Genomic DNA, 21,424 nt, shown 5'->3' with positions numbered 1-21,424 from the left:
GATGCAACATATGTCTTTGGTTGTCCCCAGAATCCAGAGTGTGAGGATCTTGGGCCAGGTCATTAGAGACACATAGGCATTGGCCAAGGCACAGAACTGCATTTTCACAAGTGGAATTGACATTTCAGGCTTAGGGTTCGAAATCCCCACTGCTTTCCAAGAAACTTTAAATCCTTTAAAATTCACCCAAATCCTATAATCAGTCATGGAAACAAAGAGCCTTAGACAATTTCCACCCGCCCCCCCTTCCTAAAAAAGTTCAGTTTCTGGCTTCATAAAACAGCTTTGTCAAAAGAAGGATCTGTTATGGGACAGGGAGGGTGGGGAGTGGAAATACAACATCACTGGTATTTTGGGTTTTCAAAAATAAACAGAAATGAGGTATTTCTGCTTGGAGAGAGAGAGAGAGAGGGCTAGTTAAAAATAGTGCATTATGAACTAGAAGGGGAAAGTTCACACTCCCCTTCTTTCATTCCCATTTTCCTCTGGCGAGAAGAGGCAGAGTGCCAATATGTTTAGGCTGCAGACACAGGGGCTTGCGCTGGCTCGGCCGGGGGGAGCTGCCGGGGGCTTGAGGTCTGCAAAGGACTCCAGACTTTTCCACGACATTCCTCAGAGCCAGATCCCTGCAGTGGGGATCACCCACACTAAACCATCTCCTTATCCTTCCCTGGATGGTCCTTGCTGACCAGTCCAGGTCCAACAAAACACCCAAGGAGCAACCTCYTTTCTGCAAGGGACTTGACCAGCACCCTGGTCCCTCTGTTCCCAGCTGCTTAAGGAAGAGCCTTGCCCTTCATGTCCTAAGTGCTGGATGTCCTCAGAAACCRGGAGGGATATAAAGCATCTCACCCCTAACTTCAGGGGACACAAGAAGTCTTGACTGACACAAGAGGCCTCGAGTCCTCCAGAAAACAGAGAGGTGAGAAACACTGCTTCGCCCCAAAGGTTCTTTGCAACTAGCTTAGATATCAGTTGCACCTTGTAGCATAATTTCTAGGAGTATGTCGAGGACTGGATCTCACCTGGCTTGCAGGCAGATCGGGAATCACACAGACCTGCTGTTATCCACTATGGGCCCACGAGTGCAGGCACTGACAGAGCAACAAACTTCACAGAGAGAAATCAGCGGGAAAGAAAATAAAACAAAAAACAAGGCAGAAACCCAGAGCTTGTATTGTCCTGTGCTGGAAAGAAAATACATCTTCTGTTTTTAGRGTCAGGAACACTACCACAGGCTGAAATAGGCTGAAGACTGTGGTAACTGCATGAAGGGATTCGACCACCCCACCACCAGYGTCCCCTGGGATGTTAAACCTCAGGGTTGAGGTCACAGAGCAAGTCTCAGCTGCCCAGCTCTTAGTTATCCAACACACTTGCCGCAATGTCACCACGTCAGATGTCTCAGGCCACCATGGCCGATGGGTCTGGGGTTTCTGGTGCAGTCAGCGGTCGCTTGCAGTGTCTCCATATGACGAGTCCCAGCCGGAGAGCAAAAATAGTGCAGGTCACTGCCAGGAGCACAACTAGGAGGAAACACGGGGCTCGTCAGCACCTCTGCCATGTGCTGCCTCCTGCTACACAGGCACTTGAGAAATGGATAGAGCTCCATACAGGAGCTGCTCTTCCCCCATCAGGAATAGACATAGGGAGCTGCTGTGGGGCAAGGCAGGAGATCATCATTTTACTGCTATCCAGTAAAACCTGTCCAATGCTTCCAGGTCAAGGCATGTCTACAGCAGGACCCAGAAATAAAGATGCGCTACATCGAGAAAACAACCCAAGAATAGTTAAAGCTATATAAGGAAACACGTACTAGTTGTGGATAAAGCTCATTCTCGCCCTACCAGCCAAACAAGCTGAACCAGCAAGAATGAAGCTTTGCTGGGGCAAGTGCTGCAGAAGCCCTGACAGTATCGGCACGTCTGTCAGAAGCCTCACACACCTTCACACTCTCCATGGCCACAACCTTCAGGACAGGAGTCCTCAGCAGCCTCCTGGCTTTGGCAGACAAGCTCAGGTCAATACTGGCAAGTGCTTTGGGGCATCATTTGCTTTCAGGTTCAGGACAGGAGCTACAGGCAGGGGATCCTTGTGCTCATAGRACATGTGCCCAGGAACAGCAGGGTAATGTTTGATTGCAAATTGAAAGAATTTCAATTCATTCAATGAAAATTTCAATACCCAAAGGGAAGCACCTTTGCAAAATTAATAGCTTCTAATAAAGCCCAAGCTCAGCCTTTTCTGCAGAGGATACTCTTCTGAAAAGGGAAGTCTGTCCCTGTTCATGGCACACAGGAAAGGTGTAGAAGCACCTGTTGGTTCTTTTACAAAAGCTGTTAACAGGCCAGAGGATTTACCTATGAAAATGCCGTTGGTTGTTGGGGCTGAAAGCGAGAAGTTCTTGCAGGCGCTGCCAGTCAGTGCTACGATGACCACTGGGTAGACCGTGAGGTTGTAACGGACGTACTTGTCAAGAAACACGTTTTCTAGATAAAACCTGGGAGAAAGGACCAAAGTAAGCAATTTCTGTGTAGTTTTTCCTTAGAAAATTTAAGAAAAGAATTGGAATATGAATGTTTTCTTGCAGGCCAGATCAGACTACAATCTAAAACTGTTCATTTGCCAAAATAAGATGTTTAAGAAGTTATCTATAGGAAGTTTGATTTACATTTCCCTGGGAGGGAGCCAGGGAAGRGGGTTAAGACTTGAAGAGAAATGATTGTGATAAATTCAAAATTAAAAAAACTTCCTGCTTCTTCCAGGTAAAGGATTAGCCATGGAGAAAGGCTCTTAGTTGCCTGATATAATGCTCTACAGGGTAGTTAGGCAACAAATCAATTTATGTGCTTTTGAGAGAAAGTTTGTATTCTTCAAGAAGAAACAAAAAACTTTTAGTAGAGAAGCAAACTTATTTTGACAAAGAAGATAGTCACAAAACAATCTTCTGAGGATAAATTCAGCAGTTTGTTGGAGACTCCAGTCGAACTGCAGCTCCTCTGGTGTAGCTAAGAGGCTGCAGAGAGGATTTGGGCAACCTTGGCACAAATGCCCACCTGCAAGCCTAGGACAAGTGGTKTTCATGGAAGCCACCAAAGTTTGCTCCCTGTGCACAGCCCATGTCCACGGCCTGTTGAGGGCCTGGGAGGAAGCACTTTGCCCAGGCTCTGCATTCATCCCTTATGGACCACAGAACCCAGCAGTGATACTGTGACACAGGCCATTAATTTAATGGGCTGCAGAGAGGCCAGGGTGCTTGTGACATGAAGGAGCAGAAGGGCTTTTCTTTGAGACCCGGAGGGAACCCATGGAACCACTTACCATATCACTACATCAAGAGCAAGGATGCACAGAGAGACAGTGGTTGCCGTCTCGTTGGACACGCCCCACTTGTAGATCAGCACAACGGCAAAATTCAGCAGGGTGGCTATGGTGGTCCACGTGGCATAGAGCACCAGCCCGTTCTGCACCTACCATGCAGCACAGACAAAAGGCGATAAAGGAATCCCACTTTTCCTTGGAAAAAGCAGGAAACATCCATAACTCCTGGGGCAGTTGAAGCAGACTTGGATCTAGCTGCAGGGAGAGCTGCTAAGAGGCAAGAGCTGAAGTATTGGATTCCCAAAATACTAGACCCACCCMAGTAGCAACTGCAGGACTGCCCGCATGAAGCCCACAGCCTTGGCAAGGGCATCCCGTGCTTGCCCCAAAAGTACAGAAGCTGCCTGGGTGTCCAGCCCAGTCACTGCAAGTTGCCAAAACCAGAGAGAGGAGCACTCGTATCTCCCTAGCTCCCAGCAAAAGGCTTCTCTCATGGAGCCCACTGCAAGCAAGACCAAGAGCTGGAGCTGCTGCTGAATGAGGATGGAGACACAGCTGCACCAGATTCCCTGCCTCCGTGTTACACTTGCGCCTCCGGGACCRAGGCAGAGAACACCCCTCTCCATGCCCATTTTGTGCCAGGAGAGGCATTCAGAGACTCCTGCAGCAGAACTGATGGGAATCTTTATCCAGAGGAATTCCCTTTGCAGAGTTCTGCAGCCTCCCCCTCCATCAAGGACCCTCCCAGCATCTTGGATGTGCTTTTTTCAGCTGACCCACTTTCTCACTGAGCAGCACCAGCATCAAGCAAAGGAGCTAAAGGGGGTCAAACCACATACAGCCGCCAAGGGAGGAACTGCAGCACAAGGTTTTCTGCATGGGGAGAGGAAGGATCAGGCAGCAGCTTTGAGCTGGAGCCCAGGGAGGGTGCCAGGAACAGTRAAGTGTGTTTATTATGTCCTACAGTCTGCTGATCATGAACAGCCGCTGTTTTAGGGCAAAGTGACTTCTCCTATCCCTGATAATTAAGGAGAATGGGATCACCAGTGGMCCTCCCACCCCCCAGCACTGCACAACCGCTGCCCTTTCAGCTTTCTCCAAAGCACAGGGTCTGCAAGGCCACCTACGAGGACGCGGATGAGCCAGAGCTCGGCTTGGTGGCTCTTGGCAAACCACGTGGCGTGCACRCACAGGGCGCCGTGGGAAATGAAGGCAGCAGCACACGTGGACGCAGTGAGGGCTGCCAGGACCACCAGGGCTGGCAGCAGGTACCTAGGGCGAAGAACACGCAGCGTCAGCGCGGCGCTTCACTCGTGCCACGCCGCCTCACAGCTTCRGTGTTTGGCCTTTGCTGGCTTAACCTGCCTTTAATAAAGCTAATCACTGCATGGAGCCCTTATTTTGACATCCTCGGCTAATGGTGAAATTATTTCCCTGACTGCAGCTGATTTCCACACCGATGGAGGTGCTATTATGTGCCCTTCACGTGACCATGTTTATGAAAACAGTCCCATGGCAAAGAGCTTCATCTTTACAAAGAGCAACATGGCTCCTGTTTTACCTATAGAAAAAAATAGCATCAGAACTGCTGTTCTTTGGTATCTTAGATTTCAATAACCATCTCCCTCTTGCCCATGAGGTGGGGATCACTGCATAAAAACCATCCAATTCCTATAAAAGTCACCATCTCTCAAAGCTTGCCATAGTTTCACACTAAGGGTGCTCACACGAGGGAAAAAGGTGCAACAAAGTACTGGGGCAGTCCCAGCAAGAGGGCTRGGAACGGGTGAGTGCAACGAAGACGACTTACTCACGGTCCCACAGGAACAGCCATCCCACGTTCAGGCCATTATTTAATATCCAGGCCACGTAAAAAGGTATTGGCAGCAAGTTTGGCTCAAGGTAGACRCATCCAAGTTCATTCCTGCCAGGGAAAAGTGGGGATGGAGGAAGAAAATAAGCAATGCACAAACATTCCTGACCTCATCTACTTCCTGAGAATGGGAATCTACATTTAAGCTAAGTATTTGAGCTTAAATCAGATTATTTCTTCCTTTAGCTTGGCTGATTTCAATGATCTCAGGGTGATCATGGAGCTTCTACATGACATGAAAAAAAAGCAAATGCAAGAGACTAAATCAAGCAGTATGTAGCCCCCACCCTTGAGCAAAAACTGCAAAATAAGTTTATCCCTCAGAAATTATCAGAGAATCTCACTGAAATTGCACAACACAGCTTGAGGCAGCAATATTACCAGCCCCACAGCCCCAGGGAAGGATCTAAGCCTAGTTCTACAACACAGGAGATTTTCCAGTGCAAATTCCAACACTGAATGGAGCATCACTTCAGCAAGGGGCAGCCTCAGGATCTGGGAGTCTTGCCCCATGGACTCGCTATACTCAGCAGGGAGAAAGCAGCTACTGCATAACCTGCCAGTGCAGTCAGACTCCACAAAACTGGTCACCTGCTTTGTGACCTGTCCAGGAATGACAGCAAATACCTCATATACACCATTTCCAGCCCTGGATGCTGAAGCTGAAGGAYGTTCCAGCAGCAGAGCTTCAGCAAGGTGAGGAACTGCAGGGGTTTATGCTGAGGAGAAACCTCAGAAAAGGGGCTAACAAACGCAGCTAGAGAAGGGAAAAGTCCCCACTTGCTCTATACTCAAAATACCTTCGACAGATCCCTGAGAGCGCGTAGAGCAGCCACGCAAGCTGCCAAGCGTAGATGACGTTCCAGATGAGGAAAGTCCAGCCAGCCGGGGTGAAGTCAGTGCTGTATTTCTCCGAGATGTTTCCCGGGGTGCTCCGGAAGAGACCTGCAGTGAGGGTGTTACTGCACACCAGGAATGGGGAAAGACTGACAATTTTCTTGCCCTGCAATCCTCCCCTGAGGCTCAGTCCCCACCTCTGGTRCAAGGGAGGGGAGAGGATGCCCTTGTTGAGGCAATCCCTGTGCTGCAATGGGCTTGCCTTTAAAGAGGATTATAGAACCACTGCCCTTTGCAGGGAACCTTGGGCAAGTTCCTATGAGGCAGAACCAGAAGAGCGGGTCACAGGCGAAAGCCCAAGGGTGGCACGAGACACATTCACATCCTTGCAACACCGGGAGGAAGGGCCTGGCTCCTTCTGGCCTTCAAACAGAGGCATTTGGAGAAGTGACAGGCAGCTCATCCAAGGCACCACGATATCATTAAGTGACCTGGCACACGGCAGCCTCCTCTCCAAACAAGGCCCATCTGCCTGCATTACCTTTGAACAGTCCGGTGGCATTGCCAGCATTCAGTATCACCATGACCGTGAACGTAGCCAGAGATAAGAACATCACAAAAATCTTCAGCTTCTTGTGTGTAGAGTCCATTTTATTCTGAAAGAAAACAGAGTTTGGCTCTCAACTTACACCCAAATTATTTCAAGCAAGGTTTGGAACAAGAGCTTCGTAATAAGAAGGAATATAGAATTCTCAGTTTTAGTTGTTGGCTTTCACTGATGATGTTTTGGGGCTTGAGGAGACCCCTTGCCTTTCTGATTGCAGAGGAAACCTTGAAAATGCAATCATCAACACAAAGCAAAAACCCACAAAAGGAAAGCTAAGAATTGCACATGTACATAAGCACAAAAAGGACCTTGCCTGCACTAGGTGGATCTTTGAGCCAGCACCCTCTGACAGGAGCCAGTATCAGCAGCCCAGAGAACTGTCCAAAAACAGGGCAGACAGCTTATTCTTGCAGCAGCTCCACACAGGCACCAAGCAGGTCGTGGAGTGCCTGCTCTGACACCATCCATCCCTTAGCTGCATAGGGCTCAGATTGACCTAGGGAGGGCTTGCAAAGTTTTACATTTCTAAAYAAGCAGCATATAAGAAGGGTTCCAGTTTGGCTAATATCACCGCCGCAGCTACACTGTTCTAGGAGAGAAACATGAAAGTGTTTAAGCCAGGGTTGCAGTTGAGGGCCTCTTAATTCAACATGGTTTTCACATTTACCTTGCTAATCCTCTAGCTCCTGCAAACTAATCCTTCCACGGCAGCATTACCTCCTCACCTACTGGCTGCATATAAAGATTAAATGTTTCAGCAGGGCTCAGAAACTTCAGATTTATTTATTTTGAACAAAAAACCCTACACACTACATTTCTCAGAGTTTGAAAACCATCAATTCAATCTCTCCTAAAGAAACTCCATTAGTTGAATATTTGTTATATTTGGGAAAAGCCCTACACCTCTACATAAGTAGAGGTACAGGCACCCACTTTGCAGGCAAAAGCTTCATTTTGAAGTCTTTCCCCTCAGAACTGAACTCTTGTTTGGGCAGTTGCTCTTCAATTCAAAAACCAAATTGTTCCCAGCTGCTCAGCATTTAACTAATAAATTCCAGTTCCCACTTCAGGGGATCACTGTATAGTTCTGTGCTTTGTTCATGGGTTTAGCTGTGTCCAGATACACCCTAAGGAAGTGGGAGGGAAAATTCCATTTTCTCTTTTGAATTCATGTAAGCCTCTCCTTTTCAGTTCCATCTAAACTGAAAAAATACACACTTGTTTTTGTGAAAATCCTATGAAGAGCTTGTTTAACTCAAGATACCAAATCCTAATTAGATTAGTCGGTAAAATCCCCAAACAAYTTACTGTCCTCAGCAGAGATATGCTGAAGCAGCAAGTTCTTAAAAGAAAGATCCACTAGTACTACTAAAGATGCATTTCTTGGCTCTTCTGCAAGCTGGGAAACAGCAGTACAAGAACTACTGTTATATGCTTGCCCTGTTCTTATATTTTTTCCTTTTAACATCTGCTCTTGGCCACTCCAGGGAAATAAAGGGGGCTAGGTGGTCCTTTGATCTCACCGTCTGGAGAGATCTGTGCTCTTCAGCGTTCTCTTCAGTGTTCTACTGTGCTCTGTAATTGAATTCAGCATCACTTTTTGTTAGCATATTCAGAAGAGACTTGATTACACAGCATCAGAGAAACACATACTCGCTTGCTGAAACCCAGAAGGCAAGCRTTATTTCAAAACCAGTCAATATTTCTACTACCTGCCTTTCACCTCCCATCTCACCCCAACTTATTGCTGGCAATAAATGCCCACAACATTCCCCCTGCCTGCAGTTCTCAGCCACAAACATCCTTTAAAGAATTAGGAATATTACTCACAGCGATCCTCCCAGCACAGGGGGTTTCAGCAGTGCCTCACAGCCAGAGTGCAGCTCCCAGAGCCGGAGCCTCTGCCGCTCAAACTTATCTAGAGAGATTTTACACAACTTTCAGCAGATTAAGAAYCATGCATTATTAAAAATAATAATAATACATGCAGGAGTTGGATATGCTTTTTTTTTCAGTGGGCTGCAGCTACTGATTGGCTAAAACCTCCTGAAACGAAACACTTATGCAAGAGAAACGTGATTACTCAACGCAGGCATTTTATAACCAGCAGAGCGCTGCACRTTCCCGGCGAGCGCCTGCTTTCCAGCCACGCACTTCCATGCACAGAGCTTCCAGGAGGGGATCCAGCACCCCAGGCAGAACCGCAGACAGAAACCGTGGTGGTTTTATTCACCAACACAGAAAAGGCTGCTTGAAACTGTGGGGAACACAAGTCCTCCGATGCACTCATGCCCGCACCACTCACAGCTTTTATATTTCTGTGTTGTTTTCCTCAAATGTGAGTTGTTTTAGCCAAGTCCCAGCGCTCTTCAGCGCTGACGTCCTCAGTCTTTTGTGCAACCCACGGCGGGGGCCTCTGAACTGAACAGCTACAGGGCAAGGCACGTGGGCCCAGGGCCAAACAACAGCAGAGAACAAAGAAATGCCCGGGACTCAAATCCAGGCTTCCGGTTAAACCCTGAAGCACGGAGCTGGGAATGACTCCTCTGCATCCTGCCCTGGGATGGGGACAGCCTGTCCGGGTGTGGGTCTGCCTGGCATCAGCCACGGGAAGGAAGGGGCACCCAGCCAGACCCGCTCTTGCTGCCTAGTACCAGTGTGGGCCTGGGTCTGTCTCCACCACCTACAAGGCTCCTTTTCCCCMGCCAGGCCAGTCCTTAGGACCCACTTCTACTTTCATTATTTTAGCTCCGATAGTTCAAGCCACCTGGATATGACATCAGATACTACATTTTCATCCAGTGAATGGGCATGTCAGAATTCTCCACTTCTAACATTCACCTTGACTTTACCCATGCCTGCTAAGTGCTGCTGATTAGACAGCAACAAGCCAGCTCCACGCTGATATAAACCCAGGCAAGCTCTGGAGAAGAACGGATGGTCAGAGAAGAGGTGGGAAAGCACTTGCATGCCCCTCACCCAAGTAATGCTCATGGCAAAAGGCCCATCTTGAAAGCGCATGGTCAGCAGCAATGCAGAGGGAAGTCACTAGAAGCAAGCCCATGTCCAGGACTCACCAAGGCACACAGCTCCAAGGCAAGCACACGTGTGGCCCAGATTATGTTAGAGGAAAGCAGATGCCAGCTAAAAATTATTTTACCATCCTGGCATCTGTCCTACCAAAAGGAGAACCACACACATACTCCCTTGCGTTACCAAAACGCTTCAGTGAAGGGTCYAGCCTATGATGCTTAGTTCTGCCTGTTAAAGTCCTTTATCTACCATAAAGCTGCTGCCCCGTTGACAAGAGGATCTTTTTAAAAAGACACGTTCCTCCACGGGCACATGCTTTCCTTAGCACTAAGCTCCATAAAGCAGGGCAGAAAAGCCATTTAATGAGCATTTTCCCTCATCAAGGAAAACAGCCAGGAAGGCAGATGCTCTGCAGCACTTTCCTTCCCATGAGCAGGGATAGCAAGAGCCTAAAAGGTGCTCTGACCTCTTCCAGTTTCATCTCCCCTACTGCTCGTGTTAAATGCAGAGCGTCCTAAGGCGCCAGGGCAGCGGGAAGCCTCACTGCAAATYGCTCTCAGGACGAGTCCAGCAAACGCCAAGACCCGAGCACACTAATCGCTTAACAACTGCTCAGGCACCCTAATCCTGCAGCGGATTAATCCGGGTGCTGTCGGTGCCAGGGATCAGCCTGTGTGCGCTGCRAGATGGGATGGGATTTGCGGGGATGCCCTAGGATGGGTCTGCAGTGAAGAGGATCCACGGGGGTATTTTAGGATGGAAAATCATCTGCTTTGTGTTGCTGCAGAACAGAATGGATCCACCCATTGGYAACAAGCAATCTCCATAGGTTTGAGGGAACAAGGAGAGCCAGAGCAGCCCACCACACACGTACTGCAGCAGTCCTTAAGGCAGCTGCCATGCCCAAAGTCATCAGATCAGCATCAAATCACTTAGTTGAAGCCCGGGTTAAGCATGTTGTGGCAAACATTTAAGTAACTTAAAAGCCCCCACATCCCTCCCCTTGCTGCAAGGGGAAGGCCAGCAMGAGCGCCTTGCTGCTGCCACACCAGATCACACCCATTTTCCATGTGTTTTCCCCAGATGTTTTCACTTACTGGTTCRCCACTGGYGMAATTACCTGTGTCACAGTCAAGACTACCTATTTCAGAAAGTCTTACGTGCAGCTCCAGCGGCCCAATTTTCCTTACAGCCTTTTTGTGGTAATTCACACTCAGACTGAACAGTGTCTCCTGTARTTGTCTGCATTTCTACCATCCAGGCACAGGCTCCCCTGAGCTGGACATCCAGACAATGAGGAGCACATCACCAACACTTTGCTTGAAGTAGCTTTCCTATAAGAGGGCAGCATGACGCTTAAGTAAACAACTTCAATTTGCAGGAGCTGAGTGCCTGATTTTGATATTATTATTCTTTAATATAGTATTTTGCTATCTAATTATCTTTTTTTTTTTAATGCAATATTAATATATATATTTGCACACCATCACATGGTAATATATCRCCTCCCACGTGAATCATTAGCAGAACTGGAACATTCCGTTCCACCACTGTAGGAAATTAGTCTTAACAAAACTCAATGCAAGACCTTATGGCTGGGGAAGATGCTTATATATTTATTTTAAAGAGTCTCCAATAAGTTCGTTCTCCCCACCCACTCTCCCAGCAGCATCCTCACAGGGACCAAGCTGAGTGCATCCCAAAGGTCTGGCCAGGGTCACTTGTGTGCATCCCAACACCCATAAGATAAGATAAGACCACCATGAGCTCCCATATCTCTTGGATTCCTCCTGGCTGGTGGCTACAAGCTGATTTTTTGGATATCCCCAGAACAGAGGGCACTGGCATCTTGTGCCTCCTTGTCTTGCCTTAATCCCCACAGAGTTTCAGGTAAGTTAATCAAGAATCTTGTTGTCCTTGTCTGGTTGTCTCATGGCTCCAGGATTGTTTGTCATCATCTTAACTCATCTCTAGGGTTTGGGTTTGTTTTTTGTCCCTTGTTACTTGGTCATTTGACTGCAATATTCTGCAGTAATTAATGTGGGCCGTTGCTTTAACCCCCAACCTGCTGTTTGCACCTATGCATTTCTGTTCATAGCAATCCTATGATTCCCTGTTTTTTCACCAAGGCAAGAAAGAGCATCTCCCTTGCTCCTGGTTGATCCAGACACAGGCAAGCATTGGAACAGTCAAGCAGCTACTCCACTCAGATGTATGGCAAAGCACCAGTTTCTCCCCCAAGCTTTACCAAAAGCACGAGACCTTTCATGCCACAGCCTTCCAGAAAAGGCAAAAACCCTAATCCAGAGACAAACAAGGAGAATAGCAGCCACAAGGAAAACCACAACCCAAGAAAGACGACTAAATGTGGAAAGGGAACACTGGGCAGCCAGAAATACAAACACTGTTGTAGCTTTGCTTACAGTAAGTGTATTTTAATCAGTGAAGACATATGGTGCACCCACATATCTTTCCATACCCTCATTCAGCCTCAAGATTCAGCATCCAGAAAGGACAGCAGAGATGAGTACTTCTTTGGAGAACCCTAGTAGCACATCAGTGACTGAACCCAGAGTCTCAGAAGAAAATCCCAGCACTGCACCCATTGGGAAGGCAGCATCAACCCCCCAACATCAGCCTCTTGCCATATTTTCCCCTGAGGACCAGGATCTACARTCACCTAGTCCAAATATCCTTCAGAGTTATCAGTATTGCCGCCCCAGCTACATCTTCAAAGCCTGCCCTTCCTCCTCTTCTTCCTACCAATTCGTTTTTAGTGAAAATTATGGTGCTAGCAGTTTTGGCCAGGCCAGGTTATGTTGTTGAGGCTTGTCTACGGCCAAAAACGGAGAACTTGAACGCGAGTTCACCCTGGTGCCCGGGGAATTGGCTGGCCTGCCAGCTCTCTGAACAGCCTGACTACATCCTTCTCTGTTTCATTGCAGCTTCCCAATGTCTGCTGGCTGCGAACACAGAGGGCTTTGGTGGCCTTACAGTGAAAGGCACATTCCTGGCTTGGCACGTAGGTCATACACAACCCATAACACAAGGGGTTGAATGGTTGCTCAGGCACCCAAACACCTGTCATCAGCGTTAGAAGCTGGGCCTGTCACACTCACTTAGGGATACGTGACTTATTTTTCAAGTCTTTTGAAACGAGAGTCGCAGCCTACTGCCCTGTACAGGATCTCTGCTGCCACGTATGCTCTTCATTTGGACACACTGAAAGATTATTAGTGCAGAACAGGTTATTTATAGGCTATGTAATCCAGCCGTGTACTGCGTGGCCCTGCAAAGCTCCTGTGCAAACACACCAGCAGATAAAGGCTGCTCTGGACAGCGACCAAGAGGGGACTGGGAAGCAAGGTGAGTTCGAGTTGGAAGCAGCAATGGAAACATTTGCAAGGAGCGCAGGTGCTTTCGCTGCKAGACCTTATCTAGAAAGCAAGGGGAAATTAGCACTTTCTATCTTTACAACTAAGAAAAGAGCAAAGCCATTAGTAGTGTTTTGGTTTTGAGCAGAATAAAACAGCACACTCCTGACATGCAAAAAGCATTTGCTTCCTTAGGTGGATCAGAACCACTGCAGGAGCTCTCGCATTTGCTTTCCAGCCTGCCACATTTACCCTCTGCAGCAAGAACGGTCCAGAACTACCCAGCACAGTAACGAGGCAGAGCACTAACACCTAGAGCCATCATTTGTTATAATTACAGGGCTCTCTGCCATGCCTGGGTCACATTACACCAACAGAGGCTATAAATCACCCCTCATTTATTCTTCATAAAAAGGGAGCTTGCCCAATTGGGGAGAACTGTTGGGCCAAAGAAACTCTCTCAAGCCACATGAGCATCTTTCAAGAACCCACCTCACCTCCCTGGGCCTGCTGCAGGGCAGTAATAACACAGAGCAAGAGGGTCTGAAGCAGCGCTGCTGTGCAAAGGGCCCAGGTGAGGCCACTTGGGCTCCCAGGCGCACTGAGAGTCCTGAAGTGCTCGTGGGTGGGTTTGGGCTGGTTGCTTGGTTGGTTTGTTTTCTTAAAAGGCAGAGCTGCAAAAGCTTTTTGTGGGGATGTTATATTTTTTCTTGGTGCTGCTCTGTGTGTTTGGCTCTGTGCAAAGCACTGCCAACCTTTTCCCTCCGGCTGAGAGCTCTCCAGCTGTGTGTGGCAGCCCTGTTATCTCCAACACCGAAGCTGGGCACGGGCCTGTGCTGAGTGTGCAAAGGCAACTGAGTGCCCTGAGCCCTTGTGCTCGCCCTTTCCATGCAGTGGTGTTCAGGGAGCACGAGCACCCGCAATGCAGCTCGTGGGGTTGCTGCCGAAATGCAGGGTGGTCAGACACTGCACGTCCTCTTCCTCGGTGCAGTAAAACACAGCACCAAGGTGGCAGCGGCCAGTTCTGGTCAGGGTTCTCAGCAGGGAGATGCTGAGCACGGTTAATAAAGCAAATGCCAGTAGGTGGTGTCCAAGAATAGGTTCTGGCATCAGTGACACACAGCCATGTGTCTAGAGCCAGCCTGGGGATTTTTCACAGCAGATCCGTGTGTGTTCCTGCACGTGTGTGCACACATCCCCCAGGAGGCTGGAATGGGGAGCCCACGGACCTTGGCTTTCCCTTGCCCTGCCAGGCTGTCTCCCATGGGGCTGGCCTGTCCTCCCTCGGACCATGCCTGGTGCATCAATCCATCCTCACTTGCCCCTGAGCTTCAGCGTAATCAAAAACAACAACTACATTCTGCAGGAATCCGAGCAAATGCTAAATGGAGCGCTCTGCTCGCGCTGGGAACAAAACCCCCGCGGTCCCAGGACATCTGGGGCAGCCCTGGTAGTGCCACCTTCCCTCCCTGGCAAAGGCAGCGGCTGCCCAGCCYGGGAGCAGCAAGCTACCTGCTGAAAAGCGTCTTATTTCTGCCGGGAGCAGAAATAYCTCCCTGTTCTGAAAGCCTCCCAGTGCGGCAACGTGAGGAGCTATCAGCAAATGCTAGAAAATCTCATGTAGAGACACTTGATTTGTGTCCTTGGGACGGGCAGACGGGCTCAGCTCGTAGCTGTCCCCATGCCACCAGGCTCATGGTGTTGCTGGGAGAGGTGGTCGAGACGCTGGAAAAGCCGGCGTTACATTTTGACCCAAAACAAGGGTGAGGTCTTGATGTCACTTGTGAAGCGAAGAGCTCGACTCACCCTCTGTCCACAGCTCGGCAGAAGAATGGGAGGTCAGGAGAGCGGAGAGGCCTCCAGGAAGCCTGTGGAGATGCYACCAGCACCTGGACTTGCAGAGTTTTCATAAGGGCTCTAGTGCAGAGCAGCAACCAGCTTGGTGTAGCCCTGCATGCAACCTGGGCAGGCYTTTAGGGAACAGAGAGTTGAATACACCCAGCCTGCAGTCAGCAAAACGGCTACAAAAAAATGATCCTTTCATCTGCTCAAGAAGTTTTTCCTCATCTTCACATGGAGCTTCATGTGTTTTGTGTCCATTGCCTCTTTTTCCCATCTCTGGCCAGCATTGAAAATAGTCTGGCCTCCTCCTTTTGACACCCTCCCTTAAGATATTTGTACACACTGATAAGATCCTTCTTAGTCTTCTCCAGGCTAAACAGGCCCAGCTCGCTTAGTCTTTCCTCATAGGATAGATGCTCCGCTTAATCAGCTTTGTCGCTCTCCGCTGGACCCTCTCTAGAAGCTCCATGTCCCTCTTGTCCCAGGGAGCCCCAAACTGCCCCCAGTGCTCCAGATGTGGCCTCCCCAGAGCTGAGCAGAGGGGCAGGATCCCCTCCCTGCCGTGCTGGCAACGTCCTCCTGATGCAGYCAGGAGCCCATTGACCTTCTTGGCCATGAGGGCCCTGCTGACTCATGGTCAATGTGTTGTCCACCAAATCCCTCTCCGTGGAGCTGCTCTCCAGCAGGTCAACCCTTAATCTGTGCTGGTGCCTGGGGTTATTCCTGCCCAGGTGCAGGACCCTGCACTTGTTCAATCCCATGAACTTCCTCTCTGTCCATCTCTCCAGCCTGTCTAGGTCCCTCTGACTGGCAGCACAGCCCTCCAGGAGTCAGGAAAGCCGGTTTCTCCTCCCAGTTCAGCTACTGCTTTGCTGTGCATCCACGAGCAGCTCATTAAGCCTTCCACACTTCAGAACTGTGATAATTACAATTATCTCTCTTTCTGAAGAGCAAGAGCTTGGAGGCATTTGACTAAAAGCCCTCAAAGAGCCAAGTGTCGTTATAGTTCTTTATGATAATGTCGGCCCTCCCTGAATTTATAAAATTGTCCTGTTCCAGCGACTGTTTCATATCCAAGGCAGAAAAACAGGGAGCATAATTACGGAGTGGCTCCATGCTCTGCTGCAGGCTCCTTGCATCAGCTGGATTTGGTTAAACCCAGCTTGCCTGCTCCCGACCGTGCACAGGCTCCAAAGGAGTAGTGCAATGCCAGGACCATCACTGCAAAGCTGCTTCTTTTTCTGGTCACGGAAGGATGATAACTAAAAAGCATCATAGTAGCTTTTAGCTCCTGAAATAACAGTGCAAAATTCTAAGGCATGGGAAATTCTGGTGTTGCTGTAAATGATCTTTTTCAAAACATGAGTAAAAAAACCATGAGTACTGCACTTTAAATGTATTTAGCCCCCTGATTTCTCTTTGGGTGCCTAAATTCCAGAGGAAATTTGGGAGCTCTGTGAGGCAAACAGGTCAGGTTATACCAACGTTTCATGGGAGACTTCATTTACAGGTAGGGATATCCTACCCCGACGCTCCGTATGAGCTTGTTCCACAGACTGCAAGGTCCAGGCTTAATTCTTATGTGTAAGTAACTCTCCTGAGGGCTCCTAAAGGCTGAGACACGCAGAACTCCCTGCTTTTGCAGCCAATAGATATCAAAACGTGAGCAAGTGATAACCTCTGCACTGGGAACAACACTTGTGTGGATGCTAATAGATTAAAYGGTGCCGGGGGACAGACCCAGGCACAATTAAACAATACATTTGTATTGTTTAATTCCTTGGGAAAGAGCCCAGCTTGGTTTGATCCTGGTTGGATCTCCCCARCCAAGCCTGGACACACATCAGGAGCTGGCACAGAACACAGAGCTTTCCCGGGATGCAACCACACTGCTCTGGAAGCTCGGGATGCTGTATAGTATGGACCGAAAAATGCTCAATTCTCGACTTGTGGGGTCATCATGAGTTCTGCAAGCCTCAGAAGCTTGGTCTTGCTTCTGGATACACATAAAGGAGACGTATAGCAGAAAGTGTTAATTCTGCAGGTCAGGTAGGTCCTGCTCGAGAAACACGGAGCCATTTAGAAGTCCCAAAGGAAGAAAAAGGAAGTGTCTGCATTTGCAAATGTGTGCGAGTCGCTGTGGGTGTGAGCACATACATGCCCATTCAGGGGAAAAATACTTCCAAGAAAATCCACCACCAGATTACAAGGAAAAGAGATGCCGAGATCTTTGAATTAATTATTCTCCGTGAATCACTCTTACATTTGAAAGTCCTACCAGCATTTCCAGAAAAACTTTCAGTTCTGTATATGTAAACAAATGTAAAGAAAACAAACAAACACCTAAGAAAATGTGAAGATAAAAGGCTAGAGATAATAAGATGAAAGATGTTAATTGGGAACATTTGCACTCCCCTAGACTTTGACACTGGTGGCTACGTCTCTACAAAATACTTCAGTTCTGACCTGATGATCTCGGGCAGCTTAAACCTGAGGACTAGAAATCCTCCTGCCACAACCCACCTTATATTTTGCGGGCACAGAGATGCATACTTAGGTGACACTGAATTTTGTGTTTGTGCAGGTTTTTAACTGCTTTGGGACTGTGTTTAAGCACCTACTTAGAGGCAAGATCCTGCAAACACTTGGAACTCGGGCAGTGATCTCCAAACCACACGCGCTCCAGCTCTCTTCACTGCTCCCCAAGAACACCCACTCCTTGCCTTTCCCACCCCTGCTCCACGTCAACACCTCAGTCTCTTCCATGCTCCAAAGGCCAAAACGTATCACATTTTGCTCCCCATGCGCAGTCAGGGATCAAGCCTTCCAAAATACATGAATAGGCTTAAGAACCGGTGGGAAGGAAAAGGGCAGAAATTTTACGATGTGTTTATTTTACTTCACACCTTGGATTTAGAGTTGATGAACTCACTGATGCTAATCTGTTATCTTTGGCTGGATGAGGAGTTCTGCCTGAGAAGGCAACCAATGGGCTGTAAAACTTGATCTTAATCATCTTACAGTTTGAGGTGTTATTTGGATGCTGGTAGAAAAWGTCTATCAGCTTTAAGCCTCTGTTTTCCAGAAAACCACACAGCTAGAGTGTCTACCAGAAACTCCCACTCTGAGCATAGGCAATGAGCACCCCAGGATACAGTGGTGTGGTTCTTCCTACCAGGAATAATCATGATTTGCTACTGCACTCTTGCTATTGCAATACTGCATCTACAAGGGAGCGTGTCAGCCAGAACAGCAAGCCAAGAACCACATGAAGGAAGGGTTTTATTAACACCACAATGTATTTTTTTCCCTGAGAAGTGTTTTTTCGGGTTCACTCCAAACGTTGCAAAAGATTAAAATCCCTGGAAAAGACTTCACGCTTTCTGAAAGAGACAAGGGAGAAAGGAAAAGGCTGTGCAGTAACAGACACGGGCTAATGCCCTGCAACCAAAACACAGGGCTACTACGGCCGCTCGCTGCCGGGGGGCAACGGGCCAAACGCTTCTGCGAAGCCTCCCACCGCTGCCCTACGAAGGGAAGAGGGAGCCAAGCGATGGCCCAGCCTCGCTGCTTGGCGGAGGAGCCCTYGCTCCTGGTGTGCCCTCCCAGCAAAGCGCTAGGAGTGTTCAGCGGGAAGAAGGAAGCTCCCTCTCTTAGGATTAGGAAAGGCAGACTCCTGGGTGCTCCCGAAACTGTTGCTGCCGGAGCGCAAAATCCGCCCTCGTTACGTAAGGCTGCTGTGGAGTGGGACGAGCTCGGGAGCGGGACGTGACGCTGCCCCTGTCCGGGATGCCAGGGCTTTAATTACCAGCTCCAGTGCCAGCACCCCGGGCCGCCCCGTACAAGTCCCGATGCCAGGCGGCAAACGTGCTTCAAGGCTGGCAAACTAAGCAGAATCCTCCCTGTCCCCCCAAGTGCTCCCTGCCTCGGTGTATCCGGACAGAGGCACAGGGACAGCCTGGAATCATATCCACACCGGAGAACACTAACGGGTTGTCTTTTCCCTCCTTCTATTCCACATGCTTTTTGTCATAGGCTTCCCAGGCTGCCTTGGCCTTGGAGACACCTCCTGAAAGATGAGCTCCCATCAGTCAGCAGTGATGTCTGCGCAGAGGAGAAAGATCCCCCAGACCTTCCAAGCTGGAGCTTTCGGGCTCTCCTGGTGTATTTTGTGATTGGCATCTGTACACAGGGAAACACCTTCCGGGCAGAAGCCACCAAACAATACAGCTGGTTTTAATTAAGACAAGCTAAGTGGGGATTGATGCCCCACATTGCAGCAAGCACCATGCCCCAGTGGAGGAGCCAGGACCTCAGTCCAGCAGATGGAAAGGGAGATTCATCCAACCCACGCTGGACATGCACGTGGTAAGTGATTGATCTCATTCCCCGGGGCTCCTTTTAGCCTCAGCAGCTAGAAATAGATTTTTCTAGGCCATAGTTCATCCCTCTCTAAAATAGGTGTTGATAATACATCAGGCCCTTTGCTTCCTATAATTTTTTCTCTGTGAAGGGAGCCTCCAGGGTCTAGCTGTTGATGGAGAGCTGAAGGTCACGAGATGAGCTGGACACCAACCCACTTGATCCCACTTTCCTCTCTGTATGGTGATGGGGAGGATATGTCTGAAGGGGGGRTCTGAAAATGCAAAGGATTGCCCARCTTCTTGTATCTGCACTTGTATTCAGTTATAGCACCAGCCTTCCTCATGCACAAAGGGAAAAAACTTTGTTTTTTTGCACAACTTCTTGCAGTTCCCAGAACCACACAAGCATTTTTATGCCAGGATAATCATATGTGCCTCGATGATACCAGGACACATGWCTGCCATTAAACAACTAGGTCCCCAAGTAACATTTTTCCACACAAAAAAGGTAATTCTCAAGGAGCYGTAGCATAGGCAAAGAAGATACAGATCCCTGTCAGACCACATGGAAGAAAGGTGTCTTGCTGATACKTCGTTGCTGGAGGAAGCCTGCCAGATTAGAATGTGGATTTACCTGTTAAAATAATAATAATAAAAAGCTATGCATCTTTCTGTGGCCCAACACTGAGGAGAATAACGCAACAGAGCCGCTCCAACAGAATAGAGCATCATTGTCATTCATATTGACACAGAATATGTCAATTCAGGGTCTGTCCATTTAGCCACTTTGCTGTTTTCATAATGGGTTTTTGTGTGTCCCATCACCCTTCTGTTCTGCTTTTGGAGATACCTTGTTGGATTGTCCAAATGATTTTTTTGCAAATGATTTTTTCCAGCSGCTGGAACAAGCAACAGGAGCCATTCCCATTTCTGGGCCAGCTGCCCTAGGAGGACCCCAATGTGCTCCTGAGGGAAATATTGCAACGTTGGCTTTGAAAGGCAAACAGAAAGATCAACTCTTCTGCAGACAGTTTGGTCAGTAAATGCCCTTGCCCTCCAGCAGACCTAGTTTCAGAGGCTCCTTAGGAATAGGGCATACTGGTAAGCAGCACCCTCAATATTTATCCATTCAACTTGGCCACTGCAACACGGGGTTAAATCTTCCCTTTTCGTTACATACCTTTTTTTGCAAGAAGGAGGGACCAGCTGGGAAACCTGCTTTATTTGTTCTGTGGTACAGAAGCAACCAAGGCAGCTCCATCAATAACAACCACTCACCGCTGGCGTCTGGGCCACACATTGGCAAAGAGCTGAGGTGTGATGACAGCAGCTCCCACACCTCCCTTCCAGGTGCCTGGCTCCAGACGTGGAGTTCCCAAACCCAACTACTTACCTGCACCCCATATATAAGCCACAGGGAAAGGCAGGCACCTAAAAATAGGATTTGCAGTGATAGGTAGGTAATTGCAATTGASACCTAACATGACCACTATCAAAAGCTAAGGAATGTGGCCTCCCTGCCTCCCTAAGGCAGMTTTTGAATCCCTCTGCTACGTGGTGATGCGACAAGAGGCTTGCTCTGGCACTGCCAGTGCCGCCCGAGGGGTCAGGACACTCACCAAAGGCGAAGGAGAGAGGAAGTGTCATCCTTAGACCAGCAGTGACTGAGCCAGAGTCTCCTTTCAAAGCATCCTCATCACTGGGAGCATGGGAAATTCTCCTCTACTTGGCTTGACACTAGGCAGAGGGTAGGGAGGAAGGTAAGGTCTGTGAAATAGAAAGCATGAGAAAGATGTCAAGGCCAGTGACATGGCTGTTCTCCTGGTAAGGTGTGGAGAAAAGGGACCTTTAGGTCCCTTAACTGTCCCTTCTCTAACACCATTTGTGCATTTCCTCCTAATGACTCTTCACGAACCACAGTCTCCAAGATATTAACTCTATAAAGTATTATTGGTCAAAGGAACATAATGGCAACCAGCAAAAGCCTCTGAATTAAGAGAAAACATGTATTATTTGATATACAAGGAGATCTAAAAGATTCAGTAGGCAGCCAGGAGAGTAGGAGCTCCTGGTAGGAGCGAGGGCTTTCGCCTCTGGATCAAACATCTCTGCAAGAGCAGCCAGACACACAGGGATCCCAACTAGCAAAGCACCTAGCGAGCACTCTGCTCAC

The 21,424-nt window shown here is 48.6% G+C and overlaps 1 protein-coding gene across 2 annotated transcripts; it reads right to left on the bottom strand.

Annotated features, from left to right (window-relative positions):
- Window positions 1-980: 980 nt before the first annotated feature.
- LOC112942935 lies at window positions 981-20,904 on the bottom strand. Of its 2 annotated transcripts, XM_026033999.1 has the most exons (10): window positions 20,871-20,904; window positions 8,469-8,556; window positions 8,162-8,213; window positions 6,573-6,687; window positions 5,995-6,139; window positions 5,132-5,245; window positions 4,449-4,593; window positions 3,322-3,470; window positions 2,361-2,500; window positions 981-1,526 (listed from the first exon to the last, which is right to left on the bottom strand). In XM_026033999.1, the coding sequence occupies exons 4-10, from the start codon at window positions 6,679-6,681 to the stop codon at window positions 1,405-1,407; spliced, it is 924 nt and encodes a 307-aa protein (XP_025889784.1). In that variant the 5' UTR covers window positions 6,682-6,687; window positions 8,162-8,213; window positions 8,469-8,556; window positions 20,871-20,904; the 3' UTR covers window positions 981-1,404. The 2 variants fall into 2 exon arrangements, with proteins under 2 accessions (XP_025889784.1, XP_025889783.1); XM_026033998.1 differs by lacking the exon at window positions 8,162-8,213 and having other exon boundaries at window positions 20,871-20,903.
- Between the last annotated feature and the right edge of the window lie 520 nt (window positions 20,905-21,424).

This window comes from Nothoprocta perdicaria, unplaced genomic scaffold, assembly GCF_003342845.1.
Source record: "Nothoprocta perdicaria isolate Ctin4 unplaced genomic scaffold, notPer1 scaffold_138, whole genome shotgun sequence".
Lineage (NCBI taxonomy): Eukaryota > Metazoa > Chordata > Aves > Tinamiformes > Tinamidae > Nothoprocta > Nothoprocta perdicaria.
Note: the sequence above shows the minus strand (reverse complement) of the source record. Positions and strands in the feature narration are given on the sequence as shown.